We start from the raw sequence: 27,790 nt of genomic DNA, 5'->3' as shown, positions 1-27,790 counted from the left end.
ACGGTATTTTTCATTAATATTTTTTTCAATTTCTTGATATAATGAATTAAGTTATTGTCAAATACAATCATTTCAAAATGTAACTGTGCTTATGCATAATGACTTCTATGCAGTAGGTATATTTTCATTTAATTGAATATGACCTTTCATTTTGATTTAATTCCTTCTATAAGGAAATCAAGATTCAATAGCAGGGCACGTAGACATTGATCTTTATAACTCTATTTATACATATTCTATATTCTCCGTTATTTTAGTGATATACGTTTTTGCACATGTTTGATTTACGCTATGAAACTATATATTTTGTTGCGCAATAGGTTTAATTGTTTTAAATGTACATAATGTATTTTGCAAGATAAGCTTGTTTTTTTTGCAATGATTTGACATTGTAATTAATAACAATTAAAACCGCTTTTGACTAACTGTATATTGGTAACAGTAATATACATAGAAAATGTAATTTAACATTAATATTTTTAATATAACTAATATTTATCATAACTACCTAGATATTTGTCTATCCCTATAATAAGTTAACAGTTAAGAAGTTAGGTTTTGAGGTCTATTAAATTATATACGTTTCAAAGGATCGACCAAGACTAGTACTCTGACTGCCTGGCGTATACGAGAACAGGCGCAGCAGTTGAAAAACGCGAATAAAAACAAGCGAGGAGGACCAGCTGGTAATGAATTAGCTGTGATACTAGATATTGATGAACTATGCATTGTCAATACTATTCATAAATACTCGATTATTATTTTAAATATCGTCGGTGAAATGTGACAAACTGCTAATTCCATTATTCCTAATTTAACAGGAGCGCAAGAAAACGGTACAAAAAATATGTACAGGGTGGGCCAAATTGGACGCTTTTAAAGGGAAACACCCTTTTCTATAGGAGACAGACAAAAACTAATATCGGTGTCTGGAACTCAATTTTTGTCAAAAACATGTTGGTGAAAACCGCATATCGATATCTGTTACCGTTTCGGAGTTACGGGGTGTTTTTCAAAAATGTGTATTTTTAACAAATCGCTGTAACTTTTTTGCTATGGAAAATTTTGTATTTTTATTAAAATATTTTCAAAGCAACTTGTTACGTAGAATTTAATGGTTTAGTTTTTTTTAATCATTTTTTTAAAATTAATATTTTAAGAATTATCAACAGAAAATTTGATTTTTTATATGGGATATCCTGTATATTTTAATTCATTGAAAATAATTTAAAATTACCTTTCCGAAAATATATCACACTTGATATTTTGCTCGATTCCTCTTCGAGGTATAGAGTTTATAAAAATTCGCCCACATTAAAATGGGTAGGCTTTGAACGGCGCCGGCTGTAATGCAGAAGAATTCTAGCTGTGAGCAGCAATTAAAACGAAAATAATATTTGCAATGAGAGATGCAGAATTTTATAACAATTTAAACTATACTTAACTAATATCAAAACATTTAAACTTTAATTTCCCTATATATCTAATAACAATAAAAATAAATTACATACCAAGGCATGAGATTTTACTATAGGTGTTCGACATATCGACCGTCTTCTGTTATGGACAGACGGGGCCGTTTTTGGACATTTCTCGCGGAATTCCTTAACTCAGTAGGGATGAAATATACCCTCGCATAACTGCTAATTATTTCTAATTCTTGTCTAGATTATACTGGCAATTTAAAAATAAGAACCTTTATTCTTCCGTAAAGATATCCATAGGATTAAATCCATATAGGCACTAAGTCCGGCGGCCTCGACAGCCAACGGCTGGGATCTTGGTTAGCTAGTCAATTATTCTTGAAATTGGCTGGAAAAATATGCTGATAACTTCAGCGTTCTGAGGTGGTGCCTCGTCTTGCTGGAAAAATATGTTTGCGAGTTCCATTAGGGGCATATCATCAATAAGGGGTCCAAAGCCTGCTAGAAAAGTGGCGAACTTTTAAAAATTCTGTATTTCGAAGGGAATTATAACAAAATATCAAGTGTAGTATATTTTTGACAAGGTAATTTTAAGTTCTTTTCAGTTAATTAAAAAAATAGAGGGTGTCCCAAATAAAAAATCATTTTTTTTGTTGATAACTCTTAAATTATTAATTAAAAAAAATACTTAAACCGTTAAATTCCGAGTTAAATTCTACTTAAAAAGATGCTTTGGAAATGTTTTCATAAAAATACAAAATTTTCCATAGCAAAAAAGTTACAGCGATTTGTTAAAAATGCACATTTTTGAAAAACACCCCGTACAACAACTCCGAAACGGTAACAGATATGGATGTGCGGTTTTCACCATCATGTTTTTGGTGAAAATTGAGCTCCAGATACCGATATTAGTTTTCCTCTATCTTCTATAGAAAAGAGTGTTTCCCTTTAAAATTTGCGTACAATTTGACCCACCCTGTACACCTGTAGGAAGTATTTTCATGCCAATATGATAAAGAGATAAGAATTTTATTTGCTGGGGAACAATAAAACTCAATATTTCGTGGAATTTCGGTACCGGAATTCCCGTACATCCCTAGTTAAAACTAATTTCTTTTTATACCTCTGAGGTTTTGTCTGTGGTTACAGTTCTGTTATATTATGCGATTTGTAATGATTAATGATACTAATACAATAACTTTTCTTTCTGTTTCAGGTGCGTCGTTCGATTAAAATTCGCGGCCGTCGTAAAGAAAAAGAAAAACTACCGTCGGGTATCACGGCGGACTACACCGCCGACTTCCTGGCCAGTCTGAACAGGACGGAGCTGCCCAGTTTTGCGGCTCCGGGCTCTCCCAATCAGTACAGCCATTTCGAGGCCGGCTACACGCAATCGGACAGTTCCGAGACCAGCCTCAATTCGATCAACCAAAAAAACGTACCTCTGTTACCTCCCAAACCTCCGAAAAGGGGCATTTTGAAAACGCCTAAAGTTACCTTGACGCAGGAGAACGGCCAGAACGGCCACGATCCCGTCGACCACGTCGATTTAGTGAGAAACACTTTGCAGAACGAGTTGATAATGTACGAAAACGTACCCGGGCAAAACGGGTTCGGTATCAAGAGTATGAGCAGTCAGTTGTTGGTGATTACGTCGACGTCGCCTAGTGCCGATAGTCTCACCGACACTACAAACAGTTCGTTTGCCACGCCTCCTTTCTCGCTGAGTCCTGTAGGAGAGTCTCAGGGATTTCACAGGTAAGATCTATAAGGTGGGTCAAATGAAACAATCTCTTAAAGGGAAATACTCCTTTCTAAAGGAGATGCATTATTATCAAATTGCTGTAATCTTTTTGCTATGGAACATTTCGGGTTTTTATGAAAACATTTCCAAAGCACCTTTTTGCTGTTTTTACGCTGAATTTAATGATTTAAATATAATTTTAAAATTTACTTTTACTTTTTTATATGACACACTCTGGAAGACTGAAGGGAGCCCCTGATTACCTTTCCAAAAATCTCGAGTACTCGATTATTGAAATAACCGACATCGCTCGATTATGAACGAGCGATGCAACTGACGAGTTACGAGCGACGAACGCAAGCGATCCTAGAATGAAATAAATTGAAATCCGATTTTAATGTGACATACTCGATAAAAAGCCGAGCGAATTTTCTACATACATTGCAGGTAGCAAATTTATACGACGTTATACCGTTGCGTATCTGAGGGACAAAATTTTACGACCTATATCGATAATGCTTTGAAATAAACTAAATCAAGCGATCAAGCCAATCGCTTGCTACTTGCCATTCATTCATCACCGAAAGAATATGTGCCCTGCACACGTAACTCACTGCTTGGCCACAGCTTACAGAATAATATAGCTTGGACACTCGCCAATTTTTCCCACGCTCGAATTTAAAACGCCCTACTCCGACGATGCGCTAAATGAATTAAGCGACCGACAGTCAGCCTCATTCAGTCGATGCATAGCCTCCACCGGTGGCGCGTAGGGCCGTATTACGGAAGATTTTAATTCGATTTTTTTCTTATATTTAACCATAGGTATTTGTGCTTTTATTTCAATTTTATTTTTATTGATGGAATGGGAAAAGGTTTTCCGGGATGTGCGGCTGCTGGTTGCACAAATAATTATGGAAATAATTCAAAATATAGTCTGTTTAATTTTCAATTCAAAATTAATGTTCAATTCAAAAGTATATTCACACTTTAGAGCTTTTCAAAACGATGAAGACTACTTATTTGGAGGCTTGCTAATGCCAAGTGACCATTTTTTTATTTAGTTTCCTCATTGGAGGCTATTTTTATAAGCTTTTATTTAACTTGCTTTGTATGTAACTATCTATGTATGTATGTATGTTTGTTCGGGGCAAATCTTGTAAGCTAAATTAAAACCACTTCCTTTTATTGTAGGAGATTGAAATTTGTCATGTAGGTTCAGTCCCGATGACAATACATTTTTTTGCAAGGCATGACCCGAATTTTTGACAGCTGTCAAAATGGCGGTATTTTTGAGGTTTTTGATTTTTTAAAATTCTATTTATGAATGGATCGGGCTGAAATTATATATATATATATACAGGTTGTTAACTCGACAGTTACTTATAGGAAAACAGAATGGCAACACTGCCTATTGAGAACGTATGCATTATTGATTTTTCTGCCGACTCGTCCCGTCCCGTCGTCTATCGACGAGCGGGCCGAGGTTATTTCAACCATAAAACTCTTGCCGCGAGTAATGAACAATTTAACAACCTGTATAGGTATATTGTGGGTATATACATATGAAAAAAAATATATGGGCGGCCATCTTAAAAAAATGACAGTTTAATGACATGTCAAAATTTCAAAGTCAACCGATTTTCATAAAAATTGATATATGGGATGGCCATGGGCTAAAATGAAAGAAAAAAAATTTGAGCTGTCAAATTTGACAGGTGTCAAAAAAATTTCAAAGTTGTCCGATTTTGATAAAAATTGATATATAGGACGGCCATGGGCGAAAATGAAAAAAAATGTTGAGCTGTCAAATTTGACAGTTGTCAAAAAAATTTCAAAGTTGTCCGATTTCAAAGTTGTTCGATGATGGCCGTGGGCTAAAATGAAAGAAAAAAAATTTGAGCTGTCAAATGTGACAGCTGTCAAATAATTTCAAATTTGTCCGATTTTGATAAAAATCGATATATTGGATGCCCCCTACCCCATAGTCGGTTTTCATTTTATTTGTCTCACATTTTTAAGTTCTCCTTTTTTAATGAAAATCGATATACATATTATTAGGATACCCATAGAAAGTTATTTAAGAAAAAAATTGAGTTTAAGTGTGTGGCACTGAGAAACCAGCATAACTAAAAAGTAGAAAATAAATTTTATAAAAAAACCTTTTTTAAAAACAAACTTTTATTTAAATACACTAAAAAGAATAAAATAAACTCTTTTTCTTTAAAACTTTTATTATGAACGTCATTACACAATTTTAATATTAGATATATAAAAGCTTGTCGCGAGATTTCTCTACATCGATAAACAAGTAAATTAACTAAAACCTGTGTCTACCCTGTCTCATTTTCAAAGTTTGTGTTATGATAGACCACTAGACCAGGAATTACAAGATAAAGTTGTCGTACCAGATTTTTATGAGTGCAAATGTACACTCAAATCTCGCGACAAGCTTTTATATAATATTAAAATTGTGTAATGACGTTATAAGTTCATAATAAAAGTTCTAAAGAAAAAGTTTATTTTATTCTTTTTAGTGTATTTAAATAAAAACTTGTTTTTAAAAAAGTTTTTTTATAAAATTTTTCAGAACAATTTTGAAGAACTTTTCTTAAATGAAAATATATTATGTAAATTCGTTAAATTATTTCAGACAATTAAATTCAACCATCAATCAAAATTTTCCTATAATGTATTTTTTGTTAAATTTATACGCAAAAGTTAGAAATTATTATACCTTAAAGAATATTACTAAGAACTTAAATGTAGCAAACAAAAACCGAAAGCTCCTAATTTAGAAACATTCGTAAATAACTATAAGTAATCAATGTAAATATTTCATTTTGCTGTTATTTCTAGAAATAAATTAATTAATTTGTTTTTTAAATGTTTTTCTTTGAGAATGCATATTTATTTAAAGTCAACAATTTAAAACACGTGTATCTAAATTATGTTCTAGCACCAGTCGAATAATTTTTTACATCACGTGTAATTTTTTTTTGAATACATCTCTGGGCTGACTGGCGCTTAGGCGGCTATTGGTTTTGGCGAGAGAGCTCGCCGCTCTAGTGTTCCCCCTCTTTCGAATCGCAAATCCGAGCGTAAAAAGATCAAAGCGGCACGCTACACTGTCCGAGCTGGTTTTTACTTAAGCTGTGGCTTGGCGCTTGGCGTTAACGAGTACTTATAACAAGCGACGGGCGAAAAACCGTATTTTTAAATACGAGCGATCGCTTGGTTATTGCAATAGCTTGAAACTCGAGTACTCGATTATTGAAATTAATCGGTTTTTTCCATCACTAATTTTTATCTTTGGAGAAAGACTAAAGGACCTTATGTTCAAATTGCCCATGTACTGTAGAAACCAAATATTAGAAGCACTGAGGCGCCATCCAAAGCCTCCAAAGTAGCCGATTGTTTAAAAACTATATTACGAAGAGGAATCGAGCAAGTATGCTATATTTTTGGAAAGGTAATTTAAGTGATTTTCAATGAATTAAAAATATACAGGATATCCCGTATAAAAACACACCTAACAAATATCAAAAGTATAATTAAAAAAAACGTAACTAAACCATCAAAGTCCACGTAAAAAGGAGCTTTGGAATTCTTTTCATGGAAACACAAATTTTTCCACAGTTAAATAGTTACCGCGTGTTTTTCAGAAATGTACATTTTTGAAAAAACACGCCGTAACTCTGAAACCGTGATATAGATATACAGATATACACAAAACAAAATACAATACGAGTTTACCCGCCTCGGTTTACCACAAATACCAAAACACTTTGATTTAACTGGCCCACAGTGGGGTATTTGACACCGATAGTTGATCGAAATTTTTTTATGTAGACCTTATATAAATTATTGCTATTTTCAATTAAAGAAGAAATAATATGAACAAAATAAAGCATAATTCACGATTCTAAAAAAAAAAGAAAAATCACTGTTCCAGTGTTTCCACGGTCAATGCCACTAATGCCAGTAGTAATATCGCAACTAATACTACTAATGCTACGACTGATCCGCGACCAATTCCCATACCACTAAAGCCGCTGCTAATGCCAAATTGTGCTATACTGCTAATGGCACTAATGCGATCGCTTTGTACACAACAATGCCGTCGCGTTTTACACCTCACATTAGTATATCACTGATTTGCAAATTAGAGGAAACCAAGAATGTTTTTCTCATTTTATCAGCAAAGTCGCAAAAAGTCGCAGTATTTTATTTTACTGTATGAAAACCCAATGTTTACTAAATAAAACGTATATAGACAATATGCTGAATTCTTCGAAATGCGCAACTAAATCTCTAAGTATAATAAAAATGTCACAAATTTAATCAAATTTTCTGAACGCCTAACTTTTAGTTGCAAAAAAAATCGTTAGTATAGAGAATATCAAAATAAATAATATGTTTTTGTAGAATACATACCTGCAGCTTGCTGAGCCATTTTCAATCAAAACAATAATATAAACGTAAAAGGAGCAACAGAACAACAATAATTTATAATTTTAAACATAAAATTTAGCCATTTACCTCTTATCTCTGAGAAGTAACAACTTTGAAGTTTCGTTGAAACAAATGAATGCAACTAAACACACCCATAGCAACGCCATTCATGACAGACATGATTTAACTTATTTGGGAAATCTTAAACACATTTGCTTTTTCGAATTTCGATCAACTTTTCCATGCTAATACTCCACCGTGTGGCCGTGCATTTCGCAACCATGTTTTGTATGTATTACTAATCTGCTGAAGATGGTAACATTTTGAGCGAAAATTACGTCCAGTGTTCAAAGTATTTTGGTAAGTAAGTATTGTTTCTTTAAAAGATTTTTTTAACTTTATTCTATAGTATGTGTTTTGTACATGTATAATAATTTAAAAAAAAAACATATTTTTATATTAAGGTATGTAAGTAGGTCATTCTAAGGTTTCATCGTATAGAAAAAAATATATATAATTTAATTTTTCACACTATACTTATGGCTTCTTTGTCGGGATTTGAATGTATGTATTTTGTGGTTTAATAAGCATTTCGAATCAAACTTATCTTTTTTGTTCAACAAGAGGCATTTGCAGATAAAACTACAATACGAATTTATAAATTTATTTAATATAAAAAAGGTAAATATGAATTTATGTTAAAAATCTGATGGCACACATACCCGGGCCGTGTCCGTTCGTGTATTAGCTGTCACCTGTGGAACAAAATAAACCATTAAAATATAATATGTATTTGTCCATACATGATCAGGCTGTGCACTTGTTTTTGTCTTTTTTAAAAGTTTTAGTGTTAAAATGTTTTAGATTTACTGTATTTTGATTCATTTAGCTACTGAAAAATAGACTTTTAATTTAGTTGCCTTTCAAGGTAATTAATAATTATGATAAATAATTTGTTATTTTATGAATTACATACCATATAAATTTTCTATTTATAATTTATAAATTCTATATTTGTATTTATAATTTATAATTTTTCTAAAAGTTCTATTTGTTACATTCATAAGGGGCTTTCCATTTCAGGTGGTCTAGGACATCGAATTTTGATGACGTATATCTACCTCCTCCCGAAATTGTGCCAATGATTCTTCCGAAACCCCGTATTTTGGTTGTACAAAGACAAAAACCGCCTAGACATGATTTCGGATTGTCTCTTCGTCGAGCTATGGTCTTGGAACGAACGAATAGCAACACGTTAGAGGGTATGTAATTTTATTTTGAACTCTATGAATGTACATATATATCTCGTATGTATATCACTGATTTTCTACAAAATATTCTTTTAATATACTCTTCTATTTGTCAGTCTATAGCTATTTACAGTACAGTGAATACTATACCTATAGTAAATATACTAAGGGCTGACAAAGGTTAATCTTAGGTCGGAATTTCTGTATGTAAGAAGAGTACAATGGCGTTTATAATGTACTGAACAAAGAGAGGACAGTAAACACGTTGCCAAACGTATGAAATAAACCCAGAAACTGTGCACATCGCTAAGAGACGTGGAAGGGGATATAACACATTTGTCGCAGTTGACCGGTCGACCCAATCAATACCTCTGTCAGTACTTAAAGTTCTAGGGAAAGGTGTACGTCATGCGTTCAGCTTCACGATTTAATTACGTCTCGTGATACTTAATTTGTTTATTTATTAACGAGTCGTTGTAATTTTCCCTATAGCTTGAATTTTTTTAAGTGCAAGCTAGAAACACTTGCATTTTTGGTAAAAACTTTTTGGATTCAAAAATCGATATCTCGAAATGTATTAGAAATAATAGATTGTAGTTTTTACAAGAACTTTGTTAATATTTCTGCTGTATTTTCTTTGTAGACAGCATGTGAAAATCTTTATCAATAAAAAAATTACACGGTTGCTGAAAATTGCTATGCTCTAAAAGTAAATGGATGGATTGTTTACAATTTTTGAATGGAAAAAACAACCTTATCGAATTTTTCTTATGTAAACATATTGTAAAATATCCGACCTTGAAAATAAAAAAGAGTTTCAATATCTAAAGTGGTTCTTGAGTTATGGCCTGTTATGTGTTAAAAAGTTGAATTTTTAAATTATCGCGATTACTGACGTTTTCTCGTTTTAAAAAAAATGACACCCTAACGATATCCTTATAATTCCATTTCAGATGCTTAGAAACATGTCTAATGATTTTATATAGTTATCTCTTGAAGAAAAAGTCTTTTAAAAATAAGCGGTTTGCGATCGCGATTTTACTTTACTTGATAGGGAAAGGCGTATCGGCAACGCCGCAACAGCACCCCGTCGCGCGTCGCGTCTGTCGGTCGCATTTCTCTCACTCCGACTTAATAAGATCCCTATGCGATTTACTTCCACACATGTAAATGCCGACCCAAAAGTAACAGTTGCCAGCACGGTACTAATAACTACTAGTAATTTACTAGTAGCTATTTAAAAACAAAATGTAAAACAGAAAAAAATGTTATTGTGACTTATTTAATATGAGTGTTTAGATATGATAAAATAGAAGTGCAGTGTATATTTTTGACAATAATAATAAATATAAAGATTATAGATAATGTTACAGTAAAGAAATTAATGATTTATCAAACAATACAACAATAGTTATCTACCTACAGAGATAACCTGAGATTTTTATTTACACATCACGTCAACTACTTTAAAGTTTACCATTAGTAAACTTTGATCATTTTAGATAATAGGGAAAAATACAGATTTTTTACTAAAAGATAAGATGATTCTTTTCCGTTCTAAACATATACAGCTGATTCTGACAATAAAAGCAAAAACGCAATCTCTTTAAATTAAAGAGAGTGCACTGTATTTGACTTGAAACAGGACAGTTATTAATTGAGGAGCAACTTATTAAAATGCATTTAGTCCAAAATACATTTTTTGGGGAATTAACGAAAAACCATTTTCTTATAAACCCCGTCATATATTTTAAGGACGGCGATTTTTTTTTTGATGAAGACTAACGTCTTGACGTATAAACTCATCGCATTTAAATCAATTGTTATTAGATAAAAGCGAAAAATCTAAAAAATGTTTGGACTTAATGCTTTTTGTTCCGTCACATTGTATAAAATTCGTTTTGTTGTGGTTCAAATTGTACATAATGCTGTTTGTTGCGTTTTATTAATTCTAAAAGAAATTGGTTTGCAGGAAAACTCAAGTTTATAACCTGTATAACAACATAAACTAATATTAACGAGAACATTTTTTTATTTTTATTTGCATTTTTTCAAAAATAGAAACGTGTGTAATCTTAACTCTAATAATACAATAAACGAAAATTTAAAAAAAAAATGTTCTTGATTACGGTCCTCCTCAAGACAGTCACATTCGGCTGCTTCTTTAGCTGCATCATCGAGAGGATCTGCAGTTTCAGCTCCCGTTTGGTTTACAGTGTTAAAGGCGTGAGTGGAGAATTTAAGCGAGGATAGCGGAATGAGAGCTTCCCATTCTTGTCCAAATCTTGCACAAAGAAGGTTTCGTACATCGTTTTTCTTCTCCTCCCTGAGTTTATTTTGCAGTGGAATAATATTGCGATCGTTCATTAAAGTACCGTAAAATGGGGTGAATAGAAACAGTTTCGTAGGCTATTAGCGATATACCGGTTGATAAAAATGTGGTATTATTTTCCCGAATATTTTAAAACATGGGTCTTTGTTTGTTCTTTGCGTATACATATAATTTGATTTTTGAAAAATATGCATATAAATATTAAATAAAAATAACATTTGTGTTTCTATTCACCTGCTATTCGGGGAGAATAGAAACACACATTGCTGTTAATGTTTTTTTTATCTATTCTATTTCCAACAAGGTGATTAGAAACAGTAAATTATTACATATTTAAGTAAGTTTAACAATAATTAACAATACATATAATATGACAACTTACATGTACCAGCTTATGTATTACTTTAAAAATAAATATTTTATTTATAAAGTTTTCGCGCCATACAAAATAGGTGATAAATCGATCTCACATTTATTGATCAGCTGATTGACAGAAACAGTGCTGCCACAGATAAAAATATAGTTTTTACATTTTATTGTGTATTACCATTGATAGAAAAGTTAGATATGTCGACTTTTTTTTACTTTGAATATTTTTAATCGTGATTTGATTTTTTTCAGAAATTTTGTTTCTATTCACCACTATGTTTCTATTCACCCCATTTTACGGTACGACCTTATTAGTCCCTCATTAAAGTACGACCTCGTTTTGTTATTGTCATTAGTTGCTTCGAAATGTGATCAAATCTGTAGGTAGGCTCAAGTTTTATTTTAACATCAACGTAACCTTGTTTTATAAATTTTTGCAAAGTTATTCTTGTCATAATCACTAATCCCATCAATTGGTTTCAGTACAACTTTTAGGTCTTTGTAGTTTTTAACGAACCAGTCTTCACCTAAAAGACTCACGTTTCCAAATCAGATTGTGTCTCCTTCTAACGGCAAAATACGATAATGCGTTTTGATCCGACTTCATGTGTGGACAAAATGCGTTTCGATCTGCCTCTCATATTTTGCACTTGAATTACAAAGGGACATGATGCTATTTGAAACGTTTTGTTTATACCCTCTTGTAGAGCAATACAAATAATTTCCAAATTCGCTTCAAACTCAATTTTGTCCAAAATGGACAAAATGCGTTTTGAAAAGTTGCTCCTCTGGAACGCATATTGGGGCAAGACGCGCACTGAATCGATCCGGCGCGGCAGATCCACATAGTAAAGAGCTATCGGCAGTTTTCACTTATGTAACCCCGCGCACTGAATCAGACCGATAATAATATTCTCTAATGTTTTATTACATATTATGTACTTACTATTAATTTTTGTACAAAATATGTACGTCAGAAATGAGTATACCCCCAGATATTTGACAAGGGAACATAATATTTAAGTAGGATAAACAACGGTGCCATATCATTAAATTTATATTCATATGTAGCAGCGGTACTTTTTTTATTAAAATTTATATGTTCGGTACTTGTGATAAGCCACAAATAATAAATTATGACATAAATTACTATAAAAACTTATGAGTTTTACACGATTGACTTTGGGAAATTGTGTTATATAACTTTAATTTGTGGAATTAGACATATAGGAAGCATTTTATATAACCTACTTTACAAAATTCGGATATACAGGGTGGTCCGAATTGCATTCGGGAAACTTCGCCAGCATATTCTGCGGATTAAAAACTTTAAAAAGTAGAAAAGATCGATTAAATTTATGTAATAAAATTAATCCCGGGGTAGAAGTTTCATTTTTATTTCGATTTTTTCTAAATAATTTCTGAAATACCGTTGATATTTGGATGAAAAGTGGTATCTGGGGGCTTTTTGCCATGGTGACATTGGTGTAAATATAGGGGGGCCCGGGGATGCCGTGTCCACCCTCAGGTAATGCAGGGTGTCCCCAGAGAAATCCTGAATTTGACTGAATTATGACTCCTGGTTAAATATACATTTTTATTTGCTTGCTGGTCTGTATGACATTTTCTAGTTTTGTTCAAAAAATGTGTGTTCTTTTTATTTTTTTTAGAAAATTTGTAGGTATTTAAGTAATCCACGAGAAGACGAGTTGATAACCAAGTCTATCAAATTTATTGATAGAGAAATAATTCATGTAAACGTTTTATTCAAAAAAATTTTAATATTATTATTCATTTTTTAGAACAACAAAAGTTCTAAGCCCCCCCTCTATAAAAATGACACATCTACACATTGTATGTATCTCCGAAACGATGCATTTTAGGACATACATTTATATGAACATTTTTATTTATCTTTAATTGCAGAGTATGCTGCCAAAGTTTCCCGAATACAATTCGGACCGCCCTATATAGTAATAAGCAATTAGATTACTATTGGTTACTTAAATCTTATTTGATCTCTCTGTTCTCATATTTGTCAGACAACTGACTTTGTAAATCCGTTGATCGTAATGTTTTTTTTAAGTGGACATTTTACAAAGTGGACATTTGCTACCGATGACTATAATAATAGTTTTTTTTGTCAGGTGGTGTAACAATGAGGGCTGTAATTTTTGCTGAACCCGGTTCAATGATTCAGCATAACAACGAGACTGGTCTCCTTCCTGGCGATAAGCTTCTGGAAGTAAACAGAGTGCCCGTAGAGGACAGAAGCAGGGAAGAAATTATTGACATGATTAAAGCTTCCGGCGATAGTGTCACTTTAAAGGTAAGTGATAATTATATCATATTAGAAGGTTTTATAGAATTATAGAGAGTTAGTCATAAAGGCGATTTTGGGGCTATGTTATTATAACATAGGGTAGTTTCGCCACTGCACTGCAAGAAAATCTACAAAATAAAATAGTTATTTTTTGTCAACACTTTTGCGTTAAACCTAAACGGAAACTGCTTGTCAGAAGTTATGTTTACAGTTATACAAATTTGCCTAACAAAGAAAAAAATGCTTAACGTTTCGGAAAGTTTATCTCTTTCCGTCGTCGGAAGCAAAAAAATACAAAGAATAAAGAAAAAAACTTTTTAAAATATTTAAATTCAACTATTCGAGAACACTTTACTTTTTTAAAACAGATACGTCTACAAGAAACCGTTGACGTTCTGTTAATATGACATTATATCAAGTTAAACTTCAAAATTAAAAATTACTACCTGATAACAATTACTTAATAAGGTAAAACCAAAAAGTCCCAAACTTTCTGTTTGATTATTTTATTATTTTTACAAATGTTATGTTCTTTAAAATCAAAGAAGCGATTGCCATACATTACTAACATCTACAGATGCATGAGCAATACATTTATTTTTATTAGATTGAATTAAAAAAGCCTCTTTTATTTTTCTTTTAGAGGCTTTCTTTTATCGCTTCTTTCATTATAATTTTGGCGTTATTAAAATGTATTCTGTGCCCTGTGTCCCATGAATGCTGACAAATCTTAGATTTGTGAAAATCTCCCTTTCTTAAATAACCTTTATGTTATTTAATTCTAACATTTAAGGGTTTAGATGTTTCACCAATGTAAAATTTATCGCATTCACATGGTATTTGGTATATCACATTTTTTGTTTGTTGTTCTGTATTCATTGGTTTAGTATGTGATAAAATGGATCTAAGTGAATTTTGTGTTTTTAAAGATGTTCGTATGTTATATATTGTTTTCCTATCCTTCTTATTTTTTCCGAAACGCCTCGTATGTATGGAATTGTAAGTTGTATATATTGTGTATTGTTATCATTGTGTCTATGATTTGGGGTTTGTATTTCGTTTAATGTTTTGCCTATAAAACATAGGGTAGGTTGTTAGAACACACTTTCAGTTTTTTATACTGATTTTCTTAATTCTTCGTCCAGAATTTCGGGAACTAAGAAGACTAGGACAAATCTATGTGTAACATTTTTATTTTTTTAACTACTTTAAGATAACAACACTAGAGGAAAACAATCTAGGCTGAGTCGTGCTGTTCTTCCATGGCAAAAGTGTAAAATCTATTGGCACTCACTCCATTCACGTTAATTCATGTCGATAGGCTATAGATAATGATACGGCCGAGGACCTCGGTTCGGATTCCAAATAAACGAAGTAGGCCCATTCCCGATTAGCCCTAGCAGCAAAAAAGAGACTTTAACTCAACGTTTGGCTTTAACTTTTTTTATAATGAATAACTTTTTTTTTATTTTGTAGAAAATTCCGGAAATATTTCTATTTTTTCCAATACATAATTATATTCTTTTCGATTGGTTACTGTAGCTTTTTGCACAGCTAAGTATATTTCTCTTCAATATGCTGATTATATGCAGCTGATGCATTTTACTTTAATAACATTTTTGACATTTGTAGACGTACTAATTATAATTTTAAGAACATAATATGTATAAATAAATGAAAAAAGTATTACCGTTATTTTTTTAAATATTTTAAAAAATTTTGAAAATTTGGAATTTTTTGAAAAAAAATTAATTTTTTTTATTTTTAGTTTTAACATTTTTTTTTGACTCAGCCTGTATACAGGGTGGTCCGAACTGTATTCCGGGGACTTCGGCAGCAGATTCTGCAGATAAAAATATGTAAAAAGTTCGTATAAATGTATGTCCTAAAATGCTTAGTTTCGGAGATACAGGGTGTAGAAGTTTAATTTTTATTTCGATTTTTTCCAAATAATTTCTGCCGTAACGTCAATATTTGGATGAAAATTGGCCTCTGGGAGTTTTTTGACATGAGAAATTTGATTTTGATGTCTGTCAATATGACTCCTACTAGTAGAGGGCGCCACCTACATATTTTTAACTGGTTTGAAGAGTAATAACTTTTTGTCCTTACCTGTATAAAACTCCTGAGTAAAAAAATATACATTTACGACGTTTTTTTACGTAAAAAATGTCTCTTGGTAAAACTCGCTACGAGTATTGGTTTTCGAGATATCTGGAATCGAAATTATCAATACCTGTCATCATTGACATAAATTAAACATGTTGACTAAATAATTATTAGACTGCCATAAGTCATAAATTTGAAAGTTTTTGTGCCAAAAGTTCAATAGAAACTGTTTTATCATCATTTTTTTGCAGAAAAATTTATGATTAATTTAAAAAAAATTAAATTTCCCGAATTTATTACGATGGACTTAAACAGCCGTTAAACGGTAGCGTACTAAAATGCCGTTAATAGATATTGTGACGTCGTTCATTTCGGCGGAAAGTAATGCCTGGCTATAAGCATTTTGCAAGAGCACCTGTGGCTCCGTGGCTGAGGCTATCGCTTCGTGAGCAAATGGTCCGTGGTTCAAATCTCACGCCGACCAAAACTTTTTTATTTTTTTTTTGCTTATAGCGTGATCTTATTGCATTGGTTTCACTCTTTTTGGTTGGATTGGTTTAGTTATTTGGCGGGTTGGTTAGCGTGGTTATTTGGAGGGTGTTAATTCATTTGGTGGGTTTGGTTGGTTTTTACTAATTTATATTTGTTTTTTATATTTTTTTATCAGTGTCGAGGTTAGTTGCGTTGGTTAAGTTGGTTATTTGGTGGGGTGGATAGCGTTGGTTATAGTCCTTATAAAATTCCTATATTTCATAGAGCCGGCCAGTGCGTCACATCAACGACGGCATACCTATTAACGGCATTTTGGTAAGCTACCGTTTAACGACATTTTAAGTACAGCCAATTTATTATTTCAGTGAAATTACTATCAACTCAACGTGTTTATTTTTCGTCATATAATATAATGACATGTATTGACTATTTCCATTCTAAATATCTTGAGAACGGCTGCTCGTAGCGACTTTTACAAAGAGATATTTTTACGTAAAAAGTCACATAGTATATTTTTTCCCTCGGTATTCTTATACAGATACGGACGAAAAGTTATGACTCTTCAAACCAGTTAAAAAATATGTAGGTGGTGCCCTCTACTAGTAGGAGTCATACTGACCTCAAAATCAAATTTATCATGTCAATGAACTTCCAGACACGAATTTTTATCCAATTATTGACGTTACTTCATAAATTATTTGGAAAAAATCGAAATAAAAATGAAACTTCTACACCCTGTATTTCTGAAACCAAGCATTTTTGGACATATATTTATACGAACTTTTTTACTTATTTTAATCTGCAGAATATGCTTGTGAATATGCTGCCGAAGTTTCCGGAATACAGTTCGTACCACCCTGTATATTTTTTTTCTGCAAGCTGCAAGGTGAATATTTTATAATGTATTTTCTTCAAGCATTGGATATTTTCCGTCACAATTGGGCAACAGTAAGAAGTACTGTTTTAACTTAATTAGAATGTTCTATCCACATTCCGTGGTAAATCCATTAACCGTTAGCACTATCGAAAAATCGTTTGTTAGTTTAAGTAAGTAGTGAATCGGTAATAGAGATGCGGTCCAATAAACAGTTTTCACCAACATTTTGCGGTATCAGAATGTCGTACTCGTTCACTTCACCTAGTTTCTTGGAGATGGTCAAACACGATGCGGTTTATTATGTATCTACAATATATCTCTTTTTTAGTAGCATTCAGTCTAAATAACTTTGAAAAACAGACTCGATTATTCAACAATCAAATAACCAGAATAGAAGAGGTTACTGTGGTAAAAAGTTTCTGACTTTTAATTGATATGATATAATACCATTTCGAAATAGTTCTATCAGATTTCCTGTTTGAAATGTCATTTGTGCTGTACATGAATTTATGAATCAGATATTTAAGAGAATTTTTTTATATTTAATGTAAGTAATAAGAGACTACAAAGCTTCTAAATTGACTGTTAGTCATTAAAGCTTCATTCAGAACCTCATAATTAGTGGAATAAATTAGTGGTTCTTAAGCTTCATTCAGACTCTCCCAATTAGTGGAATAAATTTGATGTGTCAATTACACTTTATACTTGTTAGTTTACGATCATTCACAATGTCTAAAAAACACAATTAAAATTAATAAAATATCCTAGCAACAGCTTGCGGTAGTTTGTTGTATCCTTAGAGAAAGCATAATATTTAGCTTACAAAACAATAAACTTTTGATTTCTAACCAAAATTTTTCTTGACGGGTGATAATCAAAGGCCAAAATGACATTCCTCACAAATTTTGAAGTATAATTAGTGGAAAAGTCGAAAGTTTGATAACTTTTTCCACTAATTAAAAGGTACTACCACTAATTATGACGTTCTGAATGCTTACATTTAAATTAGATGAACAAACTTCTACGGCTAATTGAAACTACTAATTCATTCCACTGATTTCGAGGTTCTCAGAACCTCCCAAGTAGTGGAATAAATTAGTGGTTTCAATTACACTTTATACTTTTTAGTTTACGATCATTCACAGTGTCTAAAAAACACACTTACAATTAACAAAATATCCTAGCAACAGCTTGCGGTAGTTTGTTGTATCCTTAGAGAAAGCATAATATTTAGCTTACAAAACAATAAACTTTTGATTTCTAACCAAAATTTTTCTTGACGGGTGATAATCAAAGGCCAAAATGACATTCCTCACAAATTTTGAAGTATAATTAGTGGAAAAGTCGAAAGTTTGATAACTTTTTCCACTAATTAAAAGTTACCACCACTAATTATGACGTTCTGAATGCTTACATTTAAATTAGATGAACAAACTTCTACGGCTAATTGAAACCACTAATTCATTCCACTGATTTCGAGGTTCTCAGAACCTCCCAAGTAGTGGATTAAATTAGTGGTTTCAATTACACTTTATACTTTTTAGTTTACGATCATTCACAGTGTCTAAAAACACAATTAAAATTAATAAAATATCCTAGCAACAGCTTGCGGTAGTCTGTTGTATCCATAGAGAAATAATATTTAGCTTATAAAACACTAAACTTGATTTCTAACCAAAATTTTTCTTAACGGGTGATAATCAAAGGTTAAAATGACATTCCTCGCAAATTTTGAAGTATAATTAGTGGAAAAGTCAATAGTTTGTTAACCTTTTCCACTAATTGAAGAGTACTACCACTAATTATGACGTTCTGAATGCTTCCATTAAAATTAGGTGAACAAACTTCTACGGCCAATTGAAACTACTAATTTTTTGCACTAAGTGCGAGGTTCTGAATGAAGTTTTATTATCCCTTATACTTATGAGCTTACGATCAGTCATCAATGTCTAAAAAAAATAGAATTAAAATTATTTGAATATCCTAGCAACAACTTCAGTAGTCCGGGTGTTTTTCACCCAATAGCTTGTATTACACCCCTCTAACTTTTTTATTTTTTCAGATAAAAAAACGATATTTGGTATACAATTAGTTTAGTTCACTTCCTGTTTCACCGGATATGACTACCACTTTTGATTTTTAAATGGTGCCCTCCGTTTTTTTTATATTTATTTTATAGAACATGAAATTCTGAATGGAATAACATGTCATATGTCAACCCAGTGAGAATTTTAATCGTTTAAGTCAAATGTGTTCTAGGTGACGTCGTTGTTACGTTACCAGGCCCTTCTTGTGCCTAAAAATATAAAAAAAGCCTTGATAGATAGCAATAAACCTCAGATACGTAACTGTTCCCTAATGTTCCCTAAATATGATAAAACTTTGCTCACTAGGAACTTTTGACTTTTTCGATTAAAAAAAATATCAATTTAAATTTCAATCTAGCAGGCCAAGGCCATAAATATGTCGAAATACCAAGTATGTGGTATCAAATTATTTGTAAAAAAATGCTTTTGCCAAATATTTATGCTGATGAGCCATCGTTATTCTATTCGAAAAAAATGAATTATGATTAAAAATATGATATGAACATTTTTTAACCGACCTAGAATCTGATGTATTTTTCAAAGCTCCGTGATTAAAAATTAATGATTTTAACATAGCTATGGCACTCTAGATTGAAATTTAAATGCTTTTTTTTAATTGAAAATGTTAAAAGTTGATTCTATTCAGAATTTCATGTTTTATCAAATAAAGGAATAAAACCAGATGGTACATTTTAAAAGTTAAAGTAGTAGTCATATCCGGTGAAACAGGAAGTAAACGAAACTAATAATTGAATACGTCAATCAATCCCGATTTATGTCATATACTAACATACCTATTTCCTATTCCCTATTTCGTCTTATTATCTGATAAAATAAAAACGTTAAGCCGCGTATAAATATGCCGAGGCAAGTACGAGACAAACCCGAAACGAGTATGAAACGAGGCTATAGCAAATTCTTTCCAAAAGGCGTACTAATATGCCGAGACGAGGACGAGACGAGTCAACCTCAAGCAGAATTCGTCATATTATAGCCTCGAGCCGAGCGATTTAGCCTCGAGCAGAGTCCCTGCCCAGTCGAACGGCGTTGTCTCGCGGCTATCCATTTTCAGTGGAGCCTTTGGCGAACCCAGAAAATTCTTCATAGGGCTGTGCGATACTGAGGCAGTATCGATATTTTGGTATCGGTTGTATTGAATATAAAGTATCGATACTTTAAAATATTGATAAATATATTAAAGTATTATTCGATACCATTCAATATTTAAAAAAATTAATTAATAAATTTAAGTATAATGTGTTTTTAATTGGATTAGGATCGAAAAAATCAACAGAAGTCCTTTTGTTTTAAATTTGTCGACGTTTCGCAAAATTTATTTGCAACTTCAGGACACTACAAAGTTAAGAGAGCAAAATACAACCAAAAAATTTTAAAAATTTAACAAACAACTTAAAACACATATCAGTCGAATTCCACACATACACAATTGGTAAAACTACCCTAATGTTAACAATTAAATAAAATATATGTATATGTTATAAACTTAAGATCGCTTGTAAATAAAAATAATAAGGGATAAGGCCAGAATATAATCAGGATATTTTCTTATTCGCATTTAACGAAAAAAATCGACGATGGTGGCACTATTTTATACAAAAAACTACCCGGATCAGAACTAAATCAGTCATCAAACGATCTCAGATTACTAAAAGCACTTGGAAGAAAATGATAAAACACTTAACCTATGGTTGGCAACTTTGAAAATAAAAAATAGGGGCGAGAGGATAAAAAAAGGCACAGGCGAAACATTTTGAAACGTCGCTCAAATGTCGAGAATTTACCAAAAAGTTATATAAACGGTATGCGATAAATATTTAAAATACACAAAAATATTTATACTCAAAACTTATTAAAATAAAGCAAACCATTGTCAACAAAACTTTTTTTCAAGACATAAACTAACAGTAAGTAAACATAAAATTACATAAAAGACACAGATTAACAATTCTTTAAAGCATTGTGGCGATAAACGAATATTTTTTAGATTTTGAAGTTGGTATGTAACAAAGTTTTCAATACGTGAGATTTGTTTTTATTTTGCTGTTTAACACCAAAGGTTCCAACCATAGAGGTTCCAACCCTCCACTGTAATCAATACTTGAGAGAAAAAAGGACAATCAGATCAAAAAGAGGACTGTTTCTGGAATAGAGGACGGTTGGGAACCCTATTTTAACCCCCTGTAGCTACGAATCAAAGCAGAATTGGATTGGTTGATATAAAAAATAAATCTTATTTTTACGTGAGGAACTTCCCCACGAGAGATGGAACATGTTTTTTGAAACATCCTGTATATGTTTGTTTAATTTCAAAATAGGTAAAAAAACAAGCTAGATAAATTAAAGGAATTCATGATAAATTTAAATTCGTCGGACTGTTTACATTAAAAAAACTGGAGAACGCCGACTGAGATACTTGGAGATGACGGCACGGCAGCGGCGGCGGCGGAGCCTTCTGCCAGTGCCGTTTTTTGAGTCTAATTATTTTATTCAATAATATATTTTGTATGTGGTTTGTATATCTATAAAATTTTTAAATAGAGTAACAGCGCCTTCAGATGGAGCGGACCGTACGCGCAGAGCGTCCGCACGGATGTTTTTTCAGGATAGCTCATCCGGACGGAGCATACGCGACCCAGGTGAAATTGTTCATATAAGCTCATGGTACTTGCTCGAAGTCGCGGGCTCCGTTCCATTTGAAAGCGCTGTAAGATAAGACCTAATTCGACTTTATTTATTTAAAAAATTAGAAATTTAAGTAATTAAGATTTAAAATATTAATTTAAATCTACATTTAAATGCCAATAACTAACATATATTGTAAATAATATATCTGCATTTCTTCATTTCTAAAGTTGTATATTTTTTCAAGGTATTCAATTCGCTACATTATTATTCTATGGCTTTCCATCATTGCAGCACGCTTATTAATAATTTTTAAAATATTATTATGTATATAATTTTAAATCTAATTCCCAGTTTTTTAAACCTTCGCCGTAATGTGCTTTCTGAACAGGGTTTTTTTAAAGCTCGGAGAGTATTTTTTAATTATTTCTATGGCGGGAACTTTATTATTTTCATATTTGCCTTAAATTAAGTTTCTTAGTAGTCTGGATAGTTCAAATTTCTGAATTTTTCTATATCGAATCGTTCCTTTCTTTGTCGATTCCCTTTATTTATGAAAGTACCGTAAGGAACTTCTGAGAGCATGGCCACCTTTTTCAACACACTCGATTTGCCTCTCTTATCTTCTATGCATCCTATATGTAAAGAAGCTTGTTTTACATCTTTAATTCCGTTCAGCAGAAATAGCGCATAATTTACGTTTGAGCCGTTAATAACTCGACGAAAAGTTCATTACGTTTATTCATTTTTCTTAAAATTTTCATGTTTTTATAAAAGAAATCACTAATAAATCTTTGTATATGAGATTTACCTACTTTGGCTAACTTACCTATACTATTTTAGAGAAGACAAAATTGCATCTTTCTAGTTAGGATGCATTATTAACATTATTACAAATAAAGGAAAGACTATTTATTTTTATATAAAAATGGGATGTGGAATCCGAGCCCCTTGAGACTCGAGGCAATTGTTCCGCGGAGCCGCGGTGTATACGCCACTGGTTATATAGACGCCCCAATCCTTTTGATGGTTCGCCAAAGGCTCCGGAAAAAACGGAGACAACGCCGTCCGGCTGGGCATAGGCTCGGCTCGAAGCTCAGACCCCGTCCCAATATGACGAGTCAACCTCAAATCCGTTTGAGGTTGACTCGTCTCGGGTGTCTCTCGCACTCGTCTCGACATATTTATACGCAGCTTTATAGGGCTGATACCGGGTGCGTCTCAAAAGTGGGTCACCCCTATAACTTTTTTATTTTTTCAGATAAAAAAACGAGATTTGGTATGTTAGTATATGACATAAATTGGGATTGATTGACGTATTCAGTTGCTTTTGGTCACTTTTCCTGTTTCATCGGAAATGACTACAACTTTTGATTTTTAAATGGCACTCCCGGTATTTTTTTTACTTTATTCCATAGAAAATGACATTCTGAATAGAATGACATATCATATGTCAACTTTTGACGTTCTCGCTTAATAAAAAATCGTATTTCAAATTTCAATCTAGAGAGTCATGGCTATGTTAAAAACAGTAATTCTTTATCAAAGAGCCTTGGAAAAATAGATTTGATTGTCTAATGTTTTTAGTGTCTTGTCCTGGCCGGTTAAAAAATGCCCAAATCGTATTTTTAATCATATCTCAATTTTTTCAAATGGAACGTGGGTGGCTCATTAGCATATTTGGAAAAAGCATTTTTTACGAATAATTTGATACCACACACTTGGTATTTCGAGTAAAATTTTCGTTACGAACCGCAAGTTAATTTTGAATAAACCATATGGGAAAACGTCAAACGTGGACATATGATATGCCATTCTATTCAGAGTGTTATTTTCTATCGAATAAAGTAAAAAAATACCGTGGGTACCGTTTAAAAATCAAAAGGTGTAGTCATTTCCGGAGAAACAGGAAGTGACCGAAAACAACTGAATACGTCAATCAATCCTAATTTATGTCATATACTAATACTAACATACCAAATCTCGTTTTTTTAACTGAAAAAATAAAAAAGTTATAGGGGTGAGCCACTTTTGAGAATGTTGATTGTCCCTAAGTAACAAAAGGATATCATTAAAATTGTCTTAATCTATTTTCAGTCAATAATTGTACTGGGAATTCTATTAAGAGACACTTATCCATATTGATCAAATTAGCTAGGTGGAGAGATCAAACAGGGCATTCGTCAATTAAATGGAGGAGTCTAAAATTAATTGTCTGTTGAATTCGATGTTTATGTGCCTATGGTTAAATTGGCTTATTGCGTTAACATTTTATTGTTCAAGTTTAATCTTTAACTTAATAAAGTTCTTATAATTTTATGGGCTATACCAAGTAATGCATTTTGTTTCTTGCAGGTGGCATTATCCTATATTAGCAGTTAGGTAATACATTACAGCTAATAAATTTTTGATGATCAAATTAATCAATCCGTTTTATGGTTTACCATTTATTATTTTAGTTTTTTACTTTATCTTATGCAGCCTTTCTGACTAAAGCTTCATTCAGAATCTCGAAATCAGTGGAATAAATTAGTAGTTTCAATTAGCCGTAGAAGTTTGTTCACCTAATTTTAATGTAAGCATTCAGAACGTCATAATTAGTGGTAGTACTCTTCAATTAGTGGAAAAGGTTAACAAACTATTGACTTTTCCACTAATTATACTTCAAAATTTGCGAGGAATGTCATTTTGGCCTTTTAATTATCACCCGTCAAGAAAAATTTTGGTTAGAAATCAAAACTTTATTGTTTCATAAGCTAAATATTATGCTTTCTCAATGGATACAACAGACTACCTCAAGCTGTTGCTAGGATATTTTATTAGTTTTAATTGTGTTTTTTAGACATTGTGAATGATCGTAAACTAAAAAGTATAAAGTGTAATTAAAACCACTAATTTGTTCCACTAATTGGGAGGTCCTGAATGAAGCTTTAAGCTTCATTCAGAACCTCGAAATCAGTGGGATAAATTAGTAGTTTCAATTAGCCGTAGAAGTTTGTTCACCTAATTTTAATGTAAGCATTTAGAACGTCATAATTAGTGGTAGTAATTTTCAATTAGTGGAAAAAGTTAACGAACTTTTGACTTTTCCACTAATTATATTTCAAAATTTGCGAGGAATGTCATTTTGGCCTTTGATTATCACCCGTCAAGAAAATTTTTGATTAGAAATCAAGGGTTTATTGTTTTATAAACTAAATATTATGCTTTCTCTATGGATACAACAGACTACCGCAAGCTGTTGCTAGGATATTTTATTATACCCCTGCCTCCCGCGTACAAAATGGGATACGATTTCCTTAAGTTCCGATTCATGAATAACCGATTGTATCAACGAAGTTGAGTTGCCCAAGGGGCGTCCGCTGGCTAGGTAGCGGTGGAGAGGATTCCCAGGGGGTTCCAAAGTCCGTAAAAAAACCGAAATCCGGAACGATTTCCTTTTTTGGGAAAGAATATGATCGTGTTAAAATATTTATGTTAGGGTGGGCTGAAATCATACATTGTGATGAAAACAAAATATAGTTACTAACTCGATTCAAAATAACGCAGAATTATTAGTAAAATTGAAATTTTAATTAATTATTAAACTACTCTGTCACTAAAATGGGCTATTATTTGATAGAAAATGACATTCTGAATAGAATTATTTATCATTTGTCAACTTTGGACGCTTTTGCTTAAAAAAATAATATTTTAATATTCAAGAGTGCTCTGGCTGTGATATAACCACTAATTTTTAATCAAGGAGCTTTGGAAAAAATAGATTTGTTCGTCCAATATTTTTCGTGACGTTTTCTGGCCGGTTAAAAGATGTCCAAGTCGTATTTTTAAACATAACTCCATTTTTTGAAATTGAACGAGGGTTCGCTCTCATTTGGAAAAAGCATTTTTTGGTTTGGTACTATATACCTACTTGCTATTTCGAGTCTAATTGTCGTTACTCTGTACCACAGACATCAATTAGAATATAATATTTTCTGTAATGTTTCTTTTAATGAATTAATAATTTTCATAAAATAGTAGCAGTTAGTTATTTTTAGTATATAAATCTCTTAAATTTTAATAGCTCAATTTAAACTGGCATTTTATTCAAACAATTTCAATTTAAATTCGGTCGAAAGACGACATAATTTGCGGCATTTCCTCATTTCCGGTCGTCGAGCGCAATTCTGTTTTGGTTTGCAGCCCGTTTTAACTGTTTATATTGCTAACTAAAATAAATGATTTGCGTTGTTGCGAAGTTTAATGTTAATTTTACTTTTGCTGGAGGGCGATTCGAATAATGAGGTCTATTGTTGCGGCGTTTTTATGGTTATGGATTGTGCCTTTATTCGTTTTTATCTTTTTTGCAATATTCGTTTTATGATGACAATTTACACGAAGGGCCAGCCAAGTACCTACAGCAAATTTTTTATATTTGAGGTTATTTTAATATGTAAGAAACAAAAGTTACATAGTACTGATGTGTGTTTTCACCCTGGGGGTGAGTGTCACCCAAGGGGTGTCTCACTAGGGTAAAAAATGTACACGTACTGCCAAAATGTCATTTTATACAAGACTGCCAGTGACTGCCAGCGACTGCCAGTGACTGCCAAAGACTGCCAGCGACTGCCAACGACTGCCGGCTCAGCGGTGTCTTAAGTTCCGGGCCTTTGTCGACCCTTGACATATATTATTTATCAACACATGTACAGGGTGGGCCAAATTGGACGCTTTTAAAGGGAAACACCCTGTTCTGTAGGAGACAGACGAAGACTAATATCGGTGTCTGGAGCTTAATTTTATCAAAAACATGACGGTGAAAACCACACATAGATATCTGTTACCGTTTCAGAATTACGGGATGATTTTCAAAAAAGTGGCTAAAGACGGACAGACGGACAAGACGGACAGTGGTTACAGACGGACAGACGGACAGACAGACAGACACCACGAAAATATTTTGTATTTAGGTCATTTATGACCCAAATAACTCATTTTGAGTGAAATTAAAAAAACTTTTTTTTTGCCGATCCTAATAGCCTACCCTCGGTGTCACCCCTTCTCGGGGGTGAAAAATAAATCACCCATTTTAATTGCAAAAATCAATAAAGGGATAAATTCTAAGCAAAAAATGTTCTATAACATTTTTTCAGAAAATTAATATTTTCCTAGTTATTTAGGATCGAAAATGTTGATTTTTCCTCTAAAAACTGCATATTTTTCTGCCATTTTTTATGAATAACTCGAAAACCTTGCGTTTTATCGCGAAACTCATATAAAGCAAAAATGGAGCTTTTGGAATAACCAATCCACTCATTTTTTGTTAATTACCGTAGGTGTAATAATAGCCGAGTTATCACTCTGTAAAGATGATTTTTTATTTTTCGAAAACTAAATTGCAACCTTTTACCGTAAAATAATGACGAAAGAACACATTTTTGGAAGAAAATGACCTTTTAAATGCTTTTACAAAAAAAGGTCGTTTCTCAAAAACTCGCGGAATTATGATAAAAATAAAACGGTCACCTAATTTTTTCGGAAAAAAATTAACAACAAAATCTCTGGCTAAAATCATAAAAATAAAAATTAAGCATAATACATGTGTAGTTCGCTATATTTAGGTACTCAGTATGGACTTTGCAGTTTGAGGGGTTTAGAATGCCTAAATTTGGAAAAATGTTGAAAATAATACAAAAAAATAAT

General features: G+C 32.3%; 1 protein-coding gene across 3 annotated transcripts in view; it reads left to right on the top strand.

The window, feature by feature from the left end:
- Nucleotides 1-27,790, top strand: part of LOC115876646 (unconventional myosin-XVIIIa) — a 375,213-nt gene that overhangs the window by 26,679 nt on the left and 320,744 nt on the right. For 2 of the 3 annotated variants that reach the window (XM_030892502.1, XM_030892509.1), the window contains 3 exons: nt 2,641-3,182; nt 8,707-8,885; nt 13,722-13,903. In XM_030892502.1, coding sequence (XP_030748362.1) covers nt 2,641-3,182; nt 8,707-8,885; nt 13,722-13,903 — 903 coding nt within the window. Of the gene's footprint in view, nt 1-2,640; nt 3,183-7,965; nt 7,984-8,706; nt 8,886-13,721; nt 13,904-27,790 lie in introns of those variants that run through there. The other variant, XM_030892533.1, reaches the window with a different exon arrangement.

This window comes from Sitophilus oryzae, unplaced genomic scaffold, assembly GCF_002938485.1.
Source record: "Sitophilus oryzae breed Bouriz unplaced genomic scaffold, Soryzae_2.0 scaffold_1059_pilon_pilon, whole genome shotgun sequence".
NCBI classification, from domain to species: Eukaryota; Metazoa; Arthropoda; class Insecta; order Coleoptera; family Curculionidae; genus Sitophilus; species Sitophilus oryzae.
The sequence above is the reverse complement of the archived record's forward strand: the minus strand, read 5'-3'. Positions and strand labels throughout refer to the sequence as shown.